The 17,358-nt window shown below is 44.0% G+C and overlaps 1 protein-coding gene across 1 annotated transcript in view; it reads left to right on the top strand.

The window, feature by feature from the left end:
- Positions 1-9,168: 9,168 nt before the first annotated feature.
- Positions 9,169-17,358, top strand: part of PPP4R2 (protein phosphatase 4 regulatory subunit 2) — a 32,723-nt gene continuing 24,533 nt past the window's right edge. Inside the window, exons 1-2 of the mRNA XM_055805319.1 lie at positions 9,169-9,347; positions 10,080-10,161. Coding sequence (XP_055661294.1) covers positions 9,314-9,347; positions 10,080-10,161 — 116 coding nt within the window. The 5' untranslated portion in view covers positions 9,169-9,313. The remainder of the gene's footprint in view (positions 9,348-10,079; positions 10,162-17,358) is intronic.

Here is a 17,358-nt window from a genome sequence, read left to right as displayed (position 1 = left end):
TGCTCTGTACGGCGCTGCTTCAGCTCTGGCCTGTGTGGTGTTCGGTTACGTGCTCCATAATCAAACTGGTTGGCAATGTCCTGATCCAAGATTTTTCACTCCCAAACGCGGCTTTGGTCAGTATTGCTGTGGGGAGAAGACACTGTTTTTCCCAAGGTGCAGGGTAGGCAGAGGTAATGCGGGCACAATAGCAGATGGAACGGGCACTGGTGGGCATTTACCACTTGCTGGTGAATCACAGGAAGGGACTTGATCTTCATTTCCCATGTCCCTGCTGCTGGACCCGTGACATCTGTCTGAGTCTCAGCTGCAGCTCTCCTGTTTGGGAAAAATAAACTGTCGGTTGACTGAAGCGAGGCCTTGGCACTCGGTTACCCGCAGCTGAGGGGCCGGGGTACTGCAGTGGCCTCGCGCTCCCCTGCCCTCCCCGCTGCGCGCACATCGGTACCCAGGGCTCGGGCTGCGGGGGCTGTCGTGGAGCACTGTCTCACTGGAGCTCAGCTATCGTTTCTCTCTCATCCTCATACGTACGCTCCTAGTAGAGCCAACTTCTCTGCCTGTTCTGTGACATCTAGAGCTGGGAATTAAGAACAACTAATTGAAAAGAAAAAAGTGACACTAATACCAGGATAAATCTTGACACATTATCAACTTTAGCACGAACTGTTGATGATTAACCAGTACCTAAAGGGGGCACAAGAAGGCTGGAGGGGGACTTTTTATGAGGGCAGATAGTGACAGGACAAGGGGGAATGGCTTTATACTGGAAGAGGGTGGACTTAGATTGGAGACTAGGAAGAAATTCCCTGTGAGGGCGGTGAGGCGCTGTCCCAGGCTGCCCGGAGCAGCTGTGGGTGCCCCATCCCCGGCAGTGTCCAAGGCCAGGTTGGACGGGGCTGGGAGCAGTCTGGGCTGGTGGAAGGTGTCCCTGCCCACGGCAGGGGGATGGAACTAGAGGATTTTGAAGGTTCTTTCCAACCCACATGATTCTTGGATTCTGTGATTTAACTTCAAATTATTTCCTTCCCACTGCTTCAAGAAGAGATTCCTCTCCTAAAAATCAGGTACCTGTAACCATAAAGGGGCCACCTTTCAGAGAATGTTTTGCTCCATCAGATATAGTCAAATATGATGCTACTAAAGAGACACTAAGTACCCACCCAGAGAGGGGATGGCACAGGTACGTGGGTTGTCTCCCACAGAGGCTGGACACATGCCCCCACTGTGCTCTCAAGGCAAGGGCTATCGACGCCAGGATCCATGCAGGCTGCAGCCTCCTGCTGGCATGAGATAAGGAGTTGCTATTTGTGCTTCAAAAGGAATAGCAACATTTGGAAATTTTGCTTTCATTTTAGATCAAAATTAAAAACAACCTGTCAACACTTCCTTTGAAATGAAAATTGAGACAAAACACCAAAATGAGTATCGGCATTTAAGAATAACAAAGCGCTTTGTTAATGTTTTCTTTTAAGGTAAAATATTTTGGTTTGACTTTTCCATTTCTATAAATGTGCCATAACTGCTCATGTCATTTTGCAAAAACTACAGTATAGCCCCAAAAAGTATAACAGTGTCTTAGAACTAAAACATTTTCGTCACACTGAAATAATGATGCTGAAATGACATGCCTCTTATTTTAAAGAAAAAAGTGGCATCAGTTGACCTGTTCTGGCAGAAACGTCTTTCCTGAATCCTTCTGAAACCGGTTATTCCCTGCTGTGGTGATCAGAACTGTGCAAAGCAGGTGCCTTCTCAGGGCACACACCTTTGCAGAAATGTCTCCTTCTTCTTTTGCTCAGTGCTTCTAAAGGGCAACTTGTTTTGAATACTGCCTTCCTCACACCTGAGGCTCCGGGTGAAAAACAAGTCTGGTTTTAATCTGAATGATTTTGTAGTTTGTAGGGCAGTCTACAAGAAGCTTTCTGTCCTAGGAATATACCGGGAGGAAGGTGTGAGAAAGCAGCTTGGAAAGAAAACTGCACCGGCACTGGTTTGCCGTGGGCTCTTGGGTTAATATGAGAAAATATGTGGGGATGTGATGTGTGTCAGAGTAGGGGTTAGTGGCTAACCTAGGTAAAGCCTAGAATATTTATCACATCTAAGCATTCTTCTTTTTTTTTTTTTTTAAAATCTCAGTGTGAGTACTTTTTCAAAATAAAAACCAACTCCCATCTTTCTGTTTTCAAGCCTTTTCTGGATTTAAGGCACCACACGAGAGCTATTCTGATCTTTTGTTATGCCCAAGTCTCCCAGATCTATTAAAAGCCTATTAAAGATTTTTAGTCATTCTCTCAGAGGAGGGAGAGAATTTGTGTCCAAGTGGCTATGACATGCTTCAAAGAAAAAACAAAAACCTTCCTTTCCGAACGGTTCAGGGACACACATTTTTAGCTTTGTTTTATTGTACCATACTTGAGTTTCTGCAGCAATAAACTAAAAAACAAACCACACACAGAAAAGCCCTAACCTCCTTTTGTAAATCCTTCCATGTGTATCGATGTACAATATTATATGAAGACCTAAGTGGGTCTTGAAACACAGGATTGTTCTTATTTTCTTATTGTTCTCACTATTCAGATTCTGCTGCATCTCTCTTCTCTTGCTTGATATTGTAGATTCTTTCAAAGCACGCTAATCAATTTTGGTTCAAACTGAATTGCTGTCACACATCAATGAATGAAATTAAGTCAGGTTAGGTCAGGGATCTCTACATACCTAATCTAAGCTTCATTACTGAAAGCTGCTCCTAGGCCCTACATCGTTTTAATCAGCATTGGGCCTATTGATCCGTGCCCGGGTGTTGGGCAGTCTATAATTCTGCAGAAACTTCCACAAGTCTTACGGTCCTAAACCTCGAGAATCAGGTTTGGTAGTTTGTTGTGGAGTTAAAGACCTCCCAGGGCAGTGAGGTTAACTCGCCCAGCTGAGCCCCCGCCGCTGGCTGAGACGGGCACCCTCTGTTCCTCTGCTTTCCCCATGTGCTGCTGCTTTTTGCCTGGCATTAGCTGTCCTGGCCGTGCTGTCGCAGGAGAGCCACTGATGGTGTTGAGAACTACCTTTACAAAAATAATAGCCAGGAAACGCAGAACTGCATTTTTTGGGATAGCGCACATCAATCTCTTAAAGAGCCATCAGAATCAGCAATGTATTTTCTGCCCTCTTTTTTGGTTTGTTTTGTGGGGTTTTTTTTGCGAAGAATGTGACATGATTACGGTGCTGTCACTTGGTTTCTAGTTTGTTCTAATTTCTGTTGGTATTTCAGGAACAGGAGAATGTGGAAGTACATAATTATGCCATGCAACCTAGATGTTACTTCTGTATCTTCCTTCAGTACTGACGAATGTGAGCCTAAGTCTTATCCAAACAGTGCTTGATCTGAGTTCCTCAAGTATAAGATCAAGTAAGAAAATAGAGATTTGTCCAATTGCATCATGCCGAACTGGACTCAGATTGTAGGCAGGACCTGGTTTGCTCTCTTTGGAAACTCAAAAAATATGATTTGCAGAAGCCTAAAAGAAACCTAAAATGCCAATCTGAACAAAGCTTTGTGTAAGTTTAGTGCAAGAAACAAACAACCTGGATTGTAAAACAATTTCTCATAATTCCTTAGTTAAATTTTTGAAACCACCACGTCTCCTTTCCTAACAAGGTGATTTTTTTTCATTGTTGATTCTCGGTAAATACTCTACAAGCAGCATTGGGAAATGACACAAAATGAAATCATACTCACTCTGTATGTTCGTATTACAAGGTGTGCCAAACACCTTACAAAGAAGACTAATTATGATTTGTTTCATTAATGAAGAAACGCAGGTATGACAGCCTAACTCATTTGCTTGGCATCGCACAACAAATCAATGATGAAACTGCCTACAGGCTTTTTTGTATTCTAGGCTTATATTTAAATGTTTCTTCTTTGAAAATGAAAGGAAAATAGAATTTGCTGTGAATTGAAATATTTTTCAGTTAGTTGAGGGGATGTGGGTTTCAAAATATGCAAACCTCCCCAACACTGAGCTTCATCCTAAAGGTAGATTTGAAATAATCTTTGTTACCACACAAACATACAAGTCATTTGTGCACTTTCTTTGCTTTATTTCCATAGAAATAATTGTGGTTTTTATTTTATTCCTGTTCCAGGGCATATGGTTCTAGTTGCCTCAGAAACAGGTAGATATTATTTGCATATCTTTAAACATTCTCCCTTAAACAAACCAAACCAAACGAAACCAAAACACAACATGAGTTTTCATTACACCTACATGTCATTGAATTTCCAGGACCTCTTGATGTTCAATGTTTGTGTGTCCCCCCGCCCCACTAATTCAATTTAAAATATCTTTCCTGTAGAAACCCAAAAGGTTTTGGGAGTACATTAGTTGAAAGTCTGGTCTTTTTTCCTCTTACAGGGGGAGGGAGAGAGAGGTGGGGGCTGAAAAATGGGAAGCGTTTTCTCTTACCACTCCTCCTGTGGTAGGAGGGCAGGAGGAGGAGGAAAGAGAGGGAATGTGACTTTATTATTTATTTCTTGTAAGCTGGGGGATGACATCTTGAAAAATTAAAGATTTCTGTCTCTCTGAAAGACTTTTTCAGTGCACATAGAGAGTTTTTATAGTTGGGCTGGTAGATTTATGTACACATTCTTTATCAATGAACGGTATCAAAAAAAGGACTTCAAGAAAGAGAAAGAAGTTAGACAATTTCAGGTGTGGCAGGGCATGCCGGGATTTGAAGACACACCAAACTGTAACACTGAAACTTCTCCATGAATTAGATGTGAGTTTTTCCAGATCATAAGCATCCACAGTCTACTACCGTCTTCAAAACAGAGTCATATTGTCTTGTTTTCTATGATTGTCTGTATTTTGTCATTTGAATTAAAACCTCTTTCAGTGCAAAGATATTTGTACCCAGCATTCTGTCTCATTCTGAAAACATTCTGTCTCTCTTCCCAACATTTTGGCTTTGTCTGGCTAAGGATAGGGAAGCAGGCATGAGCCCACCAAGGGCAGTGACCCCATTAGGCTCACTGGATGCCTTACTGGCTAAGTGGCAGACTTAACACCTTTGTGCTGTTTGTCATGCACCACCTATATACCTGTGTAAACTACACAGTGCTGTCATTTTTTAGATTTAGAACAGAATTGCCATCTAGTCTGACCAAATGGAAAGAATTAGAAAAGCTGTTCAACAGTCAAAATTCAATGTTAACATACAGCTGGTTCACTTGTGGATTCTACAATATGAAACAAAGATCTTCCTTCAGTGTCATCCCCAACGTGCTGCAGGTATGTGATAAATGCTACACTTCAGAAAATAAAATACCACCTTTTTTCAAAATAAGAAAGACAAGGATCAGTATGAAACCAGAGGCTGTTTTCCCTATCAGGTAAATCCTGCAGAAACTATCCTCTTAGCTTGTATCACACTTTTAGAGGCAAGACATGAAAGCAGCGGCCCCAGTGGCTTCACCCATCCTCAGAGCAGGGTCTGTGTTACTGAGCAGTGCCAAAGAAACTTGTAACTTGCAAATAGCAAAGGGGCAGAAGGTTGCAGGGCTGCAGGCTCACCAACTGCATCATGCAGCATTGCAATCAAACCTCACCTGTTGCTTTCTGAGTGCAAAGAAGTGGTGTTAAAGTGCTTAATAAAATGGCTGAATTTGTTTTAGTCTACAACAAACTGCTAGTTTATATTTCGGTACAGAATCTAGTCCAAGAATTTACAAAAAACAATTTTTTTTCCTGCAACTTGCTTTTTTAGTGAAGAAAAGCTCTGTTCTCCCAGTTTTGAATAGTAATTCTAGGTATTTTAAGAATAACTTTTTTTTTTTTTTCAGTTTTAAAAGAACAGGTTAGCATCTCAGCTTTTCAAATCAGCAATTATGGGCTTTATTTTGCTGGGTTTGGTGATACCTGTAAAGGGAACGGGATGTTAAGATGATTGAATTTGCCCTCCTAGGGTTTTTAAAGTAGGTCGTGTAGCTGCGCTAGACTTCAATATGCATGTTTAGACCTTCTAGGCTTGTTTTGGCTGGTGGGATTCTTTAAGAGCAATCATGCTGGGAAATGCTGAAATCCTCAGGAAAAGCTGAAAATTGAGAGCATCTGACCAGCTCTGAGAATTACTACAAAGAGCAAGCTGTGCTGGGGATGTGAGCTAATGGGGTATCTGGAGGGGAAACGCAATCATCTGGGGTATAGAAGTTAAAGAGAAGCTATGCTCTAGGTAAGGTCTGGTCTCCACTTCCCTGTTTTGCTGAAGGTAAGTTAGTATTTTTGTAACTTTAACTGGACTTTGATACCTCTTTTGAAATCATAAAGTGACCCTTGAAGAAAAGGACGTAGGTTAGTCTGTAGTCTGAATTGTGTTGCCCTTTTCTATTATTGGTGAGTCTGCGTGCAGGCTTTGCTGGGGCTGGCTTCAGCCCAGCAGCCACCGCTTGCTTTGAGACTTTCCCCTGTCCTCTGCCAACTCTTTTCACAACACAGTTCTTCCTGTGTTGCAGAGATTCTTCACTTGCTCCCTGTGTGGAGTTCCCACTGATGTTTTGGGGGAGGATATCATGAATGCTGTAGAAAGTGTGTTATTGTCTAATTATAAAAGCAAACTAACAGTTTCAGTTGATAGAGATGTCTAGTGCTAGGAAGGTGCACGTGCTACAGGGGTCTTCAGGCAGGGAGGGTTGTGGCAGCAGAGCTGCAAGGGCAAGATGGCCAGTAATGAAAATTGTTAGCGGTGTTCCTGTCTTCATGATGAACAAAGTGGTCAGAAGAAAATGAAGAGGTAAATTCACCATGGCTTTAATGCAATCTCATGCATTGGGGTTTGTTGGGTTTGATTTATTTATTTATTTTTTCCTTAGAGGTTTGGGCAAGCTCTGTTTTGTCTCTCTGGTCATTTGTTTGGTTAATGATGTTGGCTGGCTGCAAGGGAACATGTAATGCAGGAGACATGTAAAGAAGTGCCCAGTCCTAGGTATTGTTGAGATTTTTTGTGTAACTGATATCCAGTGGGGAATACCATTTTCCTTTTAAGAAGCTGAGAATCAGTTGGTGGCACAAAACTCAGACAATTCTCCTGTAAAACACTCAGAAGCAGCAGCACTTTAAAGCTGCACTTAAGAAAGCTTCCAGCTACTCTTATTTGGTCAGCAAGAGTCCCAAAATATTAAATCTTGAGGTATCTTTACCTGCTCTAAACCATTTTTGCAGTTTGTAAGAGATTCTTTTCCCAAGCTCCCTGTCATGCCATGGCATAGGAGTGCAGCAGCTCCGCTCTCCTAATGCTCATAGCCACAACCACGGCTCAGCTCTCCGCGCAGGCTAGCGAGGTGACTCAGCCCCCCCCATCCCACATGCGAGTTGCAGGATTCCGACCGTTAAAATCGGTGTTTGGCACTGCCAGGTGCCTTGAACAGCAAGGCCTGTCCCGTAAGGTCAGTTTGTTAAGTCATGCTGCCACTTTTTCTTCCTTCTGTTGACTAGGTGGAGAGGCTCACAGAGGTTCATTAGCTCCCCTCTGCCTGACCACAGCCTTCACAAAAACCCAGAAATTTCTCAGGTCTGCTTAGTGAAACAAGGATTTCGTACGCCACACCTGTAAGTGTGAAACTTTGAATATCCCTACTAGTATCGTGTAGTCCTCCAACAGAGAAAGGCTTGAAAGGCTTTTGACTTTATAAGCCATTTATTTATTTTTTTAAATAAAAGTTGGGGTTTCTGTATGATGCAGTTGCTAGCAGAGACCATTATTTGTACACCCTGTGGATCGTTTCCTGCATGAGAAAATCAACACAAGGGGTCAGAGAAGGCAGCTTGCAGCATGGGAACGCTTGCTGTGGGTGCCAAGTTCATCTCTTAGCTGTTTGTGATGGTCCACAAAACGTGTCACTTTGCTGTGACATCAAGCAGCATTTCTAAGAAATGTAGCCATGCCAGAGACTTTTTTTGTTGTCAGGCTGGCATCTGGGAGAGTGGATAAGCTAGGACAGCCACTGGCATTACGTTCTATTTAGGGACTCCAAAATGGTACTGCAGAGTCTGTGTTTCCTCTGTAGACAGCTGATCAGTTACTTGCCATCAGCCTCGTGCTGTGCCGGGCCAGCCCTGGCCATGAGAGCAGCCAGGGATGGGCTGGCAGGGGAGGATGGACACCTCTGGGCACATAGCTGCCCACAAGTACAGGCCTCAGGAGGAGACTGGGATGTGATCCAGGTCTGTATCAGGATTTTACCTAATAGTAAACAACTGCAGATGTGCCACTCTGGCCTAGAATAACAGTCGACATCAATCTTTAAATGCTTTATTTACAACTTGTGTGTGTGTGAAATTAGCATTTGACTTCCAGGAACAGCCACTGCATGTCCCTCAGTCCTACTGAGGTGTTGGGGCGGGTGAGCTTGTACGTGCTGGCTGTGGGGCTGGAGCCCCAGCCTCTGCTCCGGGCTCACCTGCCCTGTGCCAGGCTCCGCTCCCACCGCACCCAGGGACTTTGTCCGGGAAGGAGTGACGAGGGGCTGCCTGCACTTCACCTCCTCTTGTCAGAGCTGCAGCCACAGCGCAGGGTGGGAGCAAAGGCATCATCCCCAGGAAGGCAGGGAGTGTCTGCTGCGTGCGGGGGTAAGGGCCACCGTTGGGCACGAAGGCCCACACAGGAGAGTGTGAGAGGTGGACAGAGTGCAAAAGGGAGACAAGACAGCTCCTTCTGGAGAATAAAAAGGAGAGAAGATAGCATCTTCTCGAGAATAAAAGGGAGACGGGCGTATCTCCGCAGGCACAGCTATCAGGCTGAGGGCGGGGGACGAGCAGCGGCCTCAGCCTAAGGGAGGAAGGCGCACAGGCCCCCTGCGGGGCGGGCAGGCCCCGCCAGTCAGGCGGGAGTTCGGCGTTCCCACCTCTGATCTTATAGGTCTTTTCCGACCTGGACGATCCTGTGAGCCGCCCGCTTCCCTCCCCCGAGGCTCTGCGTGGCGAGGACGGCGGCAGCGCCCGGCCCGGCCCGGCCCGAGGGGAGCGGGGAGCGCCCCTCACAGCCCTGCCCGCCGCCCCTCGCCGCCCCGCCCGCCGCCTCCCTCAGGGCTGCGCCGCCCCGCCCCCCGCGCGCCACCGCCCCCCGGCGGGAGGGGGGAGGAGGAGGAGGGCGGGCTGTCGGGGCCGCGCACGGGGACGGCCCGGGCGCCATGTTGGAGGGTTGCTGAGCCCGGGGTCTCCGTGTGTGCGCGGCGGCTGCAGCCCGTTTCCTGCGCGGGGCGGGGGGGCTGGAGGAGGGGAGCAGCGCGGAGCGGGGGGGGGGGGCGACGCCCAGGCGGATCATGGATGTCGAGAGGCTGCAGGAGGCTCTGAAAGGTGGTGCCGGGGCTTGCGGCGGGGAGCGGTGGGGTGGGGGCAGCCGTGTCCCCGCGCTGAGGGGGAGACAGGGGTGTCCCCCGCAGCCGAGACCCTCCCGAGGGGGGGGGAGCGTCCTTGGCTGAGGGCAGCGGCTCCCTCCGCCGGGGACGAGGGTCGGGGGGGCCGCGCTGCGGGGACGGGGCTGCCCGCGTGGGTGGGGAGGGGGGTCCCGCCGAGGGGGCAGAGGCCCGGGGGCTCCCCACGGGGCAGGGGGAGCCTCGAGTCCCCGCCGCCCCGGCCACCCCCGGCTGGCGGCGAGCAGCGTGAGGCGGAGCGGGGGGGGGGGGCGGGGGGGAAGGCTGGTGCCCCCCCCCGGCTCCCCTTCTCCCGCAGGCCGGGGCTCCCCGCGCCCCCTGCCCCCGGCCCGGCCCGCCGCGGTGCTGCCCTGCCTGGCCGGCCGCAGCCCAGAGATCTGCCGCCGCCTCTGCTGTAGCAGCTGCTCAGAAGAAGTTGCAAATCAACTTTTGTTACTCGGATGCGTGTAGTTTCTCCGCACGAAAATATTAAGTGTTTTACAGGGCTGGGAAGCTGGTGGAGCTCTTGGGAACAGCTGAAGCATTGTGGAAGCGTGAATATGTTTTTGTGGGAGCTGTGCTGATCGTTAAAGCAAACAGATAGCTAATTATTATGAATTTTTGTTCTGTCCTATCTTCTTTTACCATTTTTTCTGTGTCATTCTCGTACCAACAGATTTTGAGAAGAGAGGGAAGAAGGAAGTGTGTCCAATACTGGATCAGTTTCTTTGTCATGTTGCTAAGACTGGAGAGACGATGTAAGTGGGACTTTTTTGGTGATCTGCAGTTGTGGCTTAAGACACTTCTGCATTTTAAGTTAATGAGGTGCTACCTGGCTCTATCTTTCTCTGTAGATTGCTTCTGTGAGCTAAATAAGCTTCCCTTGCCTCCCATTTAATTTTGGATGCGTTAAGTTTTGTTTGTTGCTCATTAGTTTTATCTAACGGGGAGACTTCTTAGATAGGGTTTGCTCAGGGCTATCTGTCGGGTCTCGCTGTTCCTGCTCAGTACAGTAAACCTGTTGCTCTTTCTACATTTCCCGTGACATTCATTTTTGTTAAATGGAAAGTTTAGCTCACTGTTGTAATGTCTGTTGTATAGTGCTGTAGTGTCTGTTGTACACAGTATCTGATAGTATTATTCACATAAAGAGATGAATGGCTCAGAGGGGTTTTTTTCTAGGCTTTGTATACGGTGCTGTGTGCTGATTGCGGCTAAGTGCTTTTGATGGAGAGGGGAGAATCGGTAGGTGCTTTCTGCAGAGGAGACGTATGGGAACAGTAGGTGCTTTCTGCAGAGGAGACGTATGGGAGCTACTCTGAATTTCTGTAGTCGCTTGTTTTTCAGCTCGCGCAGGAGTTTCGCTTTTCCTGGGCTCCCTTCCACAGCTCCCCGTCGCGGGTCTCCATCCGAACGGGGGATGTAGCTGGAAGGAGCCGAGCTACGCGCTCCTCGTCAAGGATGAGCGCTGGTGCTGTGCTGGGTGACTTCCTTGCTGGATCACTATTTGGCAGGAAGGGGAAAGGCTTCCCTGGGTGCGTTGCTATAGACTTGCTCACTTTCTGGCTCCCGGGCTGTCTCCTTGTTTTTGAGGCCTAGTGCCAGACTACAGGCTTCAGCAAGAGATAGGTCCTTTTACCAGTGTTTTGTCAGCAAGCAGTGATCGCAGGGGCTTTGTTAGGATTTTTAGAATCCCTCTGACTTGTAAAGGGTTTGGAGGTTTTCATGTTTGTGTGTTTTGTTCGGGTTTTTCTTTTTTTGGTAGCTTGCTAGTACTGCTTGAATTAATCATTTTGAAAGAAAAAAAAGTTCTGAAATGTAATTTGCTCCTTGAATAGGAGGCTTTGGCTTAGCAGAAATATACAGCTGTAGCGATATGTTTAAAATATTTTCCCTGTTATGAAATATTTCTTCAGGCTGTTTTTATTGTTTCTGACACTATTATATATATTCCAAAGTAACTTTAAAGAGTGATTGTATAGGGGCAAACTCTTGGGAAAATTCTTTCCTATCTGAAACTTGGCGAATGAATAAACTCCTGACTTTTATTTCCATTTGGGAATTCTAGATTTTTTTTAAATTATTACTCGATTATTACAAACTATTGCTTAAATCTATCATCTGGAACTTCATGCAGCCTTTTATTTTTCCAGGGTTTTCTCAGGCTTTTTTGGATCTGTAGCTCTCTTCAGCATTCTTGAACCTTTCTGTTGCATTACTTTTTCTTTTTTTTTTTTTTTTTAAACTTCTGATGTGAACATCTGAGATATCTAATACAATCTGGAGACAGACATAAAAATACTGTTCCATAATGTCTAATTTGCTTCCCATTATCTACTGAAGTCTGTATTTCTTCATCGGGTATACTTCTATTTTTACTGATGTGTTATATATTAAAGTAAAGGGAAGAAATAGCAAAAATTAAAATCTCATGGTAAACATTCTTGTAAAGATTGGTAATATGCATTATAAGAACTTAATGTATTTTTAAGCTAGCACAGCTTTACCACTGTAAAAGTGTTTTGGAATACACAAACCTACCAAATACATGTTAATTCAAAGTGAGCTGAATCTTCTCTTATTTCCAGTTACACACAAGTAGCTTTATTTAATAGAAATCCAAAGCAGTAATAAATAGATTGCCTGGGAATGAGATGATGAAATCTAAAATAATAGCTTGTAGTGACATTTATTAAGTTTTTTTTTTAAGTTTGGAAGCTCAGTTCAAAAAATAAAATGGTTAAGTCAGGGTAATCACACAAATGGTTTGCAGACAATTATTGAAAAACAATGGATCTTACTCAGTCACAGCCTGTTCCTAAAGTAACAAACAAGAAGTAACCATGTAAGTGAGGACCAAGGCAAATAAGGATAAGTGAAATGTGAAGTATCTTTGCCTTCAGTTATTGCTGTTTGTAGGAGCGTTATATAGTGTTCATGGGGATTCTCTCAGCTTTTTAACTTACTCTGTGATGAATGCTGATTTTTCAGATGATACACTGCAGTCTACATCCTGGGTTAAATGTAGGGTGTTCTCACTGGCCACACCCAATACCTCTTCAGGACATGGTTGCAGCAGATCTTGTAACCAATTAGTAAACTTAGTTTGAAAGGGTGCTAATGCAGTAAGTTTAAAATGACTTTTAAGGTTCTCATCAAAGCCTGGTGGTGTCATCCATAGCTTGCTTAACAGATTGAAAACATGGGCTTATGTAAGGCTGTCGGGTATCTCCCTGCCCCTGTTTGTTTCAATGTGCTTGTTCATCTGGGTGAATTATGAACAGGTAGGTGCAGGTTTATGTTAGGCTGTAATTTTACTACTATTTCTCTTGGCAGTAACCTGGGCTAACGCAGCCCTCATGGTACTGTTTCACTTGTGCTTGTTCAACTGTTTACGTAGCTGCATGGTATCCTAGAGCAGAAAACTGCTCGCAGTTGTAACTACCTTTCTTTTTGGGAGCATTGTTTCTAACAAGGTTCAGTTTGTTGATCCAGGTTTTGTCCCTGTTAACTGGTATGTCAAATTCCAGTACAACTGCAGAGGTGGTGGTAGGGGGAGGAACAAAGGGTGAGAGTTGTATAAGCCAGCAGTGCAACTATGATAAGGCTCCTCAGAGTGTGTCTTTACTGTAATTCAGCGCCTTTTTTATTTACATGGAAGGTCTGGAATAAAAATGTTGCTAAATTTGGTTGTGTTACTAGCTTAGAATGTAGTTGTGTTATCAGTACCTTGCAGTAAAAGCCTGATAATGCAATCATGTGTGTTAACTTCATCTATTTGAAGTTTAAGCTATCTTCTTGTGCAAAGTTAACCATTCACTTCGTTGTTTGCAAGATTATGGCGTGCATTTACAAAAGCCAGTCTAAACTTCCTTTATTATAGGTGAACAGAAGCAAGTTTGTTTGGCTACTTTGAAATATTTTTGTTTTGTAATGGTTGCTATGGTAAGACTTATCCTTATGTGAAATAGGAAGTTTATGGTTCAACCTTTCTTTATCTTGTGTTGAGTCTTAGGACTCTCCCCAGCCTCAGCCACTCACCCCACCCCCCATTTTTCCAGAGGAGTGATGTACTCCTTATTGACTTGACTTTTTACTAAGTCAGTAATGTGGGATTTACTTAGTGAGACCAAGTATAGTCAGGAAAGATAATTATAACCTCCTCTTCTAGTTTGTGAACATGGAGTAAAGTGAAGAGATACAATAAAGTATAAGATAAATTTTTTATCTGAAAGACCTCATTAAAAACAGGTTATGTTTTTGTGCTTGTCTTTTGCTTAAATAATCCACTTGCCTATTTTTCCTGAAGTAGAAATGGCTTTAAGAGATGGTACAAAAATCACAGCACTGCAATATTAGAAGTTAAATGGTTTTTGTCTCCTGAAGGATTCTTTGAGAGTAGATAGAAAGATCATTTATCAATTGTGATCTTGTGTCTTGTATTTAAAACATGTTTTCTCTTACTACTTAGGAAATTTGCTTGGATTTAAAAATCACTCTGCCCCTTCAATAGCAAAAATGTTTCTAAACCATTTATTTAGGTACTTCAACAAGAAAATCCCAATTTGTCAGACTGGAAAGGAAAACTAGAGGCTTTTTTTGTTCTAAAGGGTGAAGTAAAACATAAAAAAACAAAAGCAGTCAAAAACTTCATGTCAGTTTTCTCTGCATTTCCCCTGATCTGCCCTGGGGCAAGCACCTATAAAGTGCAGTTTTAATGGCTTACTATAGTGGAAAGTATAATACAGATGTTTACTGACTATGAAGGAATCCAGAAATAAGTAGTGAAGTACCAAAATCCAGAGAAATACGGTATTTAGGCAGAAGTGATTAACTGTAAAATAGTTCTAGGCTTAAGCAGAGAACACTGGCTTGGCCAGGATGTAATGTAGTTATACCAGTTCTTGCCCTGAATGCAGTATAAACAGCCATTAAAATATGTTCTGTTTTTCTTTCTTTGTGTAGTCATGTTCTTTCCTTAGAGTTTCCCTGCAAGATCTGAAATAGTAATTTGCACCTCATCTAAGCCTGAAGACAGAACCTCTTCCCCACCGCACCACCACCACCCCCCGTACCTTGAGGACCAACAAAAATGCTTTTCTGCAAAGTTTCTCAAGTCAAGTTTAAAACCTATGGTTGTAGAGCAAATAGGAGCATCTGTAGTATCATCATAGCATAGCCTAAGTTGGAAGGGACTTCTGGAGGTCATCCAGTCAGATCCTGTACTCAAAGGGAGCTAATTCCAAAAATAGTTTAGGTTGCGTAGGGCATTGTGCAGCATTTCTGAAAGTCTCCGGTGATGGCAATTCCACAGCCTCTGTCTCCATTTCACTGCTTAACCATGTGCACTGGGGAGAATGTTCCCCTTGCAGCAACTTGGAGTTACCCATGGAACAACCTGGGACCTCTGACTTGCCCCTCATTTGTGCACCCCTGAAGGGAATCTGTTTCTGTCTTGCTACGCCTTCTGTGGTGAAAGGCAGCACTTGGATTCTGCCACCATAGCTGTCTTTTTTTTTTTTTTTTTTTTTTTCCGGAAGATACGCTGCCCTAGCTGCCTGCCTAGGTTGTGCGCTGCAGCTCTTTAACCAGCTTGGTAGCCTTCTGGTCATCTCGCACTCTCTGCTCTCTTCAGTCTAGCATGTCCCCAAACAGGACACAGTATTGTGGTTGTGGAGTCACAAGTGCCAGGGAGAGGGGTGTAATCACTTTCTGTGATATTGCCGATATAACCCAGTTTGCAGTCAGCCTTTGCCACAGCAAGGGCAGGCTGGCAGGCGTTCAGCTCCGTCTACTAGCACAGGTATTAGTGCCAGTATTGACTGAGCAACATCATTTGTAACTGGTTGCGGATAGACTTTGGACCCTGTTAATCACAACCACTAACTGGGTAGGCCTGATGGTCCGCTGAGTCTGTAGCTATCCGGCTTAGCCACAGAGGTGCTGTGGGAGACTGCTGTGAGTCTTGCTGAGGCTGAATTAACAGTGCCCGCTGATCATCCCTCATTGACGGTCAGGTAGCGCAGAGATGATGTGCTGTTGGTAAATTACATAACTGTAAATGTAAGTTACATAACTGTAATTCTACCAAAGATAATGACAAAAAGTATTTTTGACCCTTTGATACTGTTTTGTGTTTTCTGTGTAGCAGGAAGCTTTTTTCTTAATATGTTTTTCAAACACTTTTTTGGAGCACTTTAGCTTTTATATTATTTTGTTACAGCAATAAAACAGTTTGTCAGCTGTAGAAAAGATGTGAGTGGAGATACAGTAGCAGTGAACATGTCTAAGAGTAAGTTCCCCTTCCCAGTTTCAGTGTTTTAATGATGTATTCTGAACTCTTGTATAGTAATTACTTATGTTACAGATATGTATATTTTTGTAGCCATATGTCCTTTATATTATTTCACATGCTTAAATTTAAGTCTACCTCTTTCTATAAAGTGTGTTCTCTGGTTTTATTCAACTAGGAGTTTTGCTGCTTGACAGCTGTATGCTAGTATTTTTTGACTAGCTTGAAAATTTTGTTCTGATTTGGAGGCGAATATTTATCTGAATATCTTGAGAATTATTGGGGGAATGTAATTTATTTAATTAAATAATCATAAAACAATTCTCAAGTTGCTGCCATGATAAATAGAAAAATACTTTCTGGAAGAAGTGTGTGCGCGTGTTTTTTTGTATAGGCCTCTTCCATTTCCATGCTCATAGTGAAGCAAGAGATGTGAGTAAACTTCCTTGCGTTGTTTCCTACTATTATTCTTCACTAACTCCATTCCAGTTAAGTGGCTGGAATTATTCCCCACTAATTCCCATTCCACTGACGCTGTTTTCTGTCTCGTAATCCCTGCACGCCTCCGAAGGATGGGAATCTTGGTTGAAAAGCCTGCTGATTTATTTTTGTCAAAGATAGTTTAGCTTCCTTGGTCTTTTACCTGTATTATAAAAAATTATGTATGTATTAGATGAAGAACTACAACTGTACATTTGTATCACAGTTGATTCCTCTGAAATTACTTGCTCCTGCAGGAATTGCATGCTTTTGTAGTATGTTAGTTTAAATGGTGCCACTTAGTATCTGTTGGGAGTGGGATTTATGGTGTAAAGGTCAAACTTTTAACTGCCATTATAAAATGTGCATGAGGAACTGATCCTAATAAACTTGAGTCTCCTACAATACGCATGTAAGGGAAGACAAAGTCAAGCTCCTCATAGTCATGCTAATTTGTCAGTAATTGGACTATTTTAACTGCAAATGTAACTGTGTGTGGACTTTGATCTGTAAGTGCATTTTTCTTCCCTGTTGCTGTATACAGTCTGTTCTTGTAAGCACGCTCCCTGATAGTCGTCATGTAGACAGGTCATTTACTTTCCCCAGACAACCACCTGACTATTTATTCTGTAGCAGTTGATACAGTTGTGGGTGCTTCTGATGATCACCTTCAGCAGTAATCTGTTGGCATCCTTCTACTCTCTGAGCTCCCTTCTCCTGCACTGTTTAATGGGATTTGTTCTCATCTTCAGCTTCTATCAGTTCTTACCTTTACCTCTTAGTAATGTTTCTTCATGACTGCAGTGGCTGCCTCAGTATTACTTCTTATCTTTTCCAGTGGATGTTAAGTCTCCTGTTCTGTGGTGGCCTCTTGATTGTTACTATTTCATTTGAAGTACTTTCCCAGACATTTGGGTGTTGTTCTGCTCAATATTACACTTCACAGTAGCAAGGATGTTTTTCTGTTTTGACCTAGTAATTGGTGAGCCTCGCTCCTTTTTTGTGCCCACAGGTTTTGGGAAGGTTCATGCTTGATGACACATGTTTTGGGGGGAAGGAACAAGGCAGTGGTGCATGTGGAAGGGAGGTTACAAAGCAGTCTGGTTGTCTTGGGGAGCAGTGGTTTATCCAGTTTGTGAATAAACCAGATGCTGCTGCTTTTCTGCCAAGCTGTATGTCTCTG

Source organism: Falco peregrinus, chromosome 5 (genome assembly GCF_023634155.1).
Source record: "Falco peregrinus isolate bFalPer1 chromosome 5, bFalPer1.pri, whole genome shotgun sequence".
Lineage (NCBI taxonomy): Eukaryota > Metazoa > Chordata > Aves > Falconiformes > Falconidae > Falco > Falco peregrinus.
The sequence above is the reverse complement of the archived record's forward strand: the minus strand, read 5'-3'. Positions and strand labels throughout refer to the sequence as shown.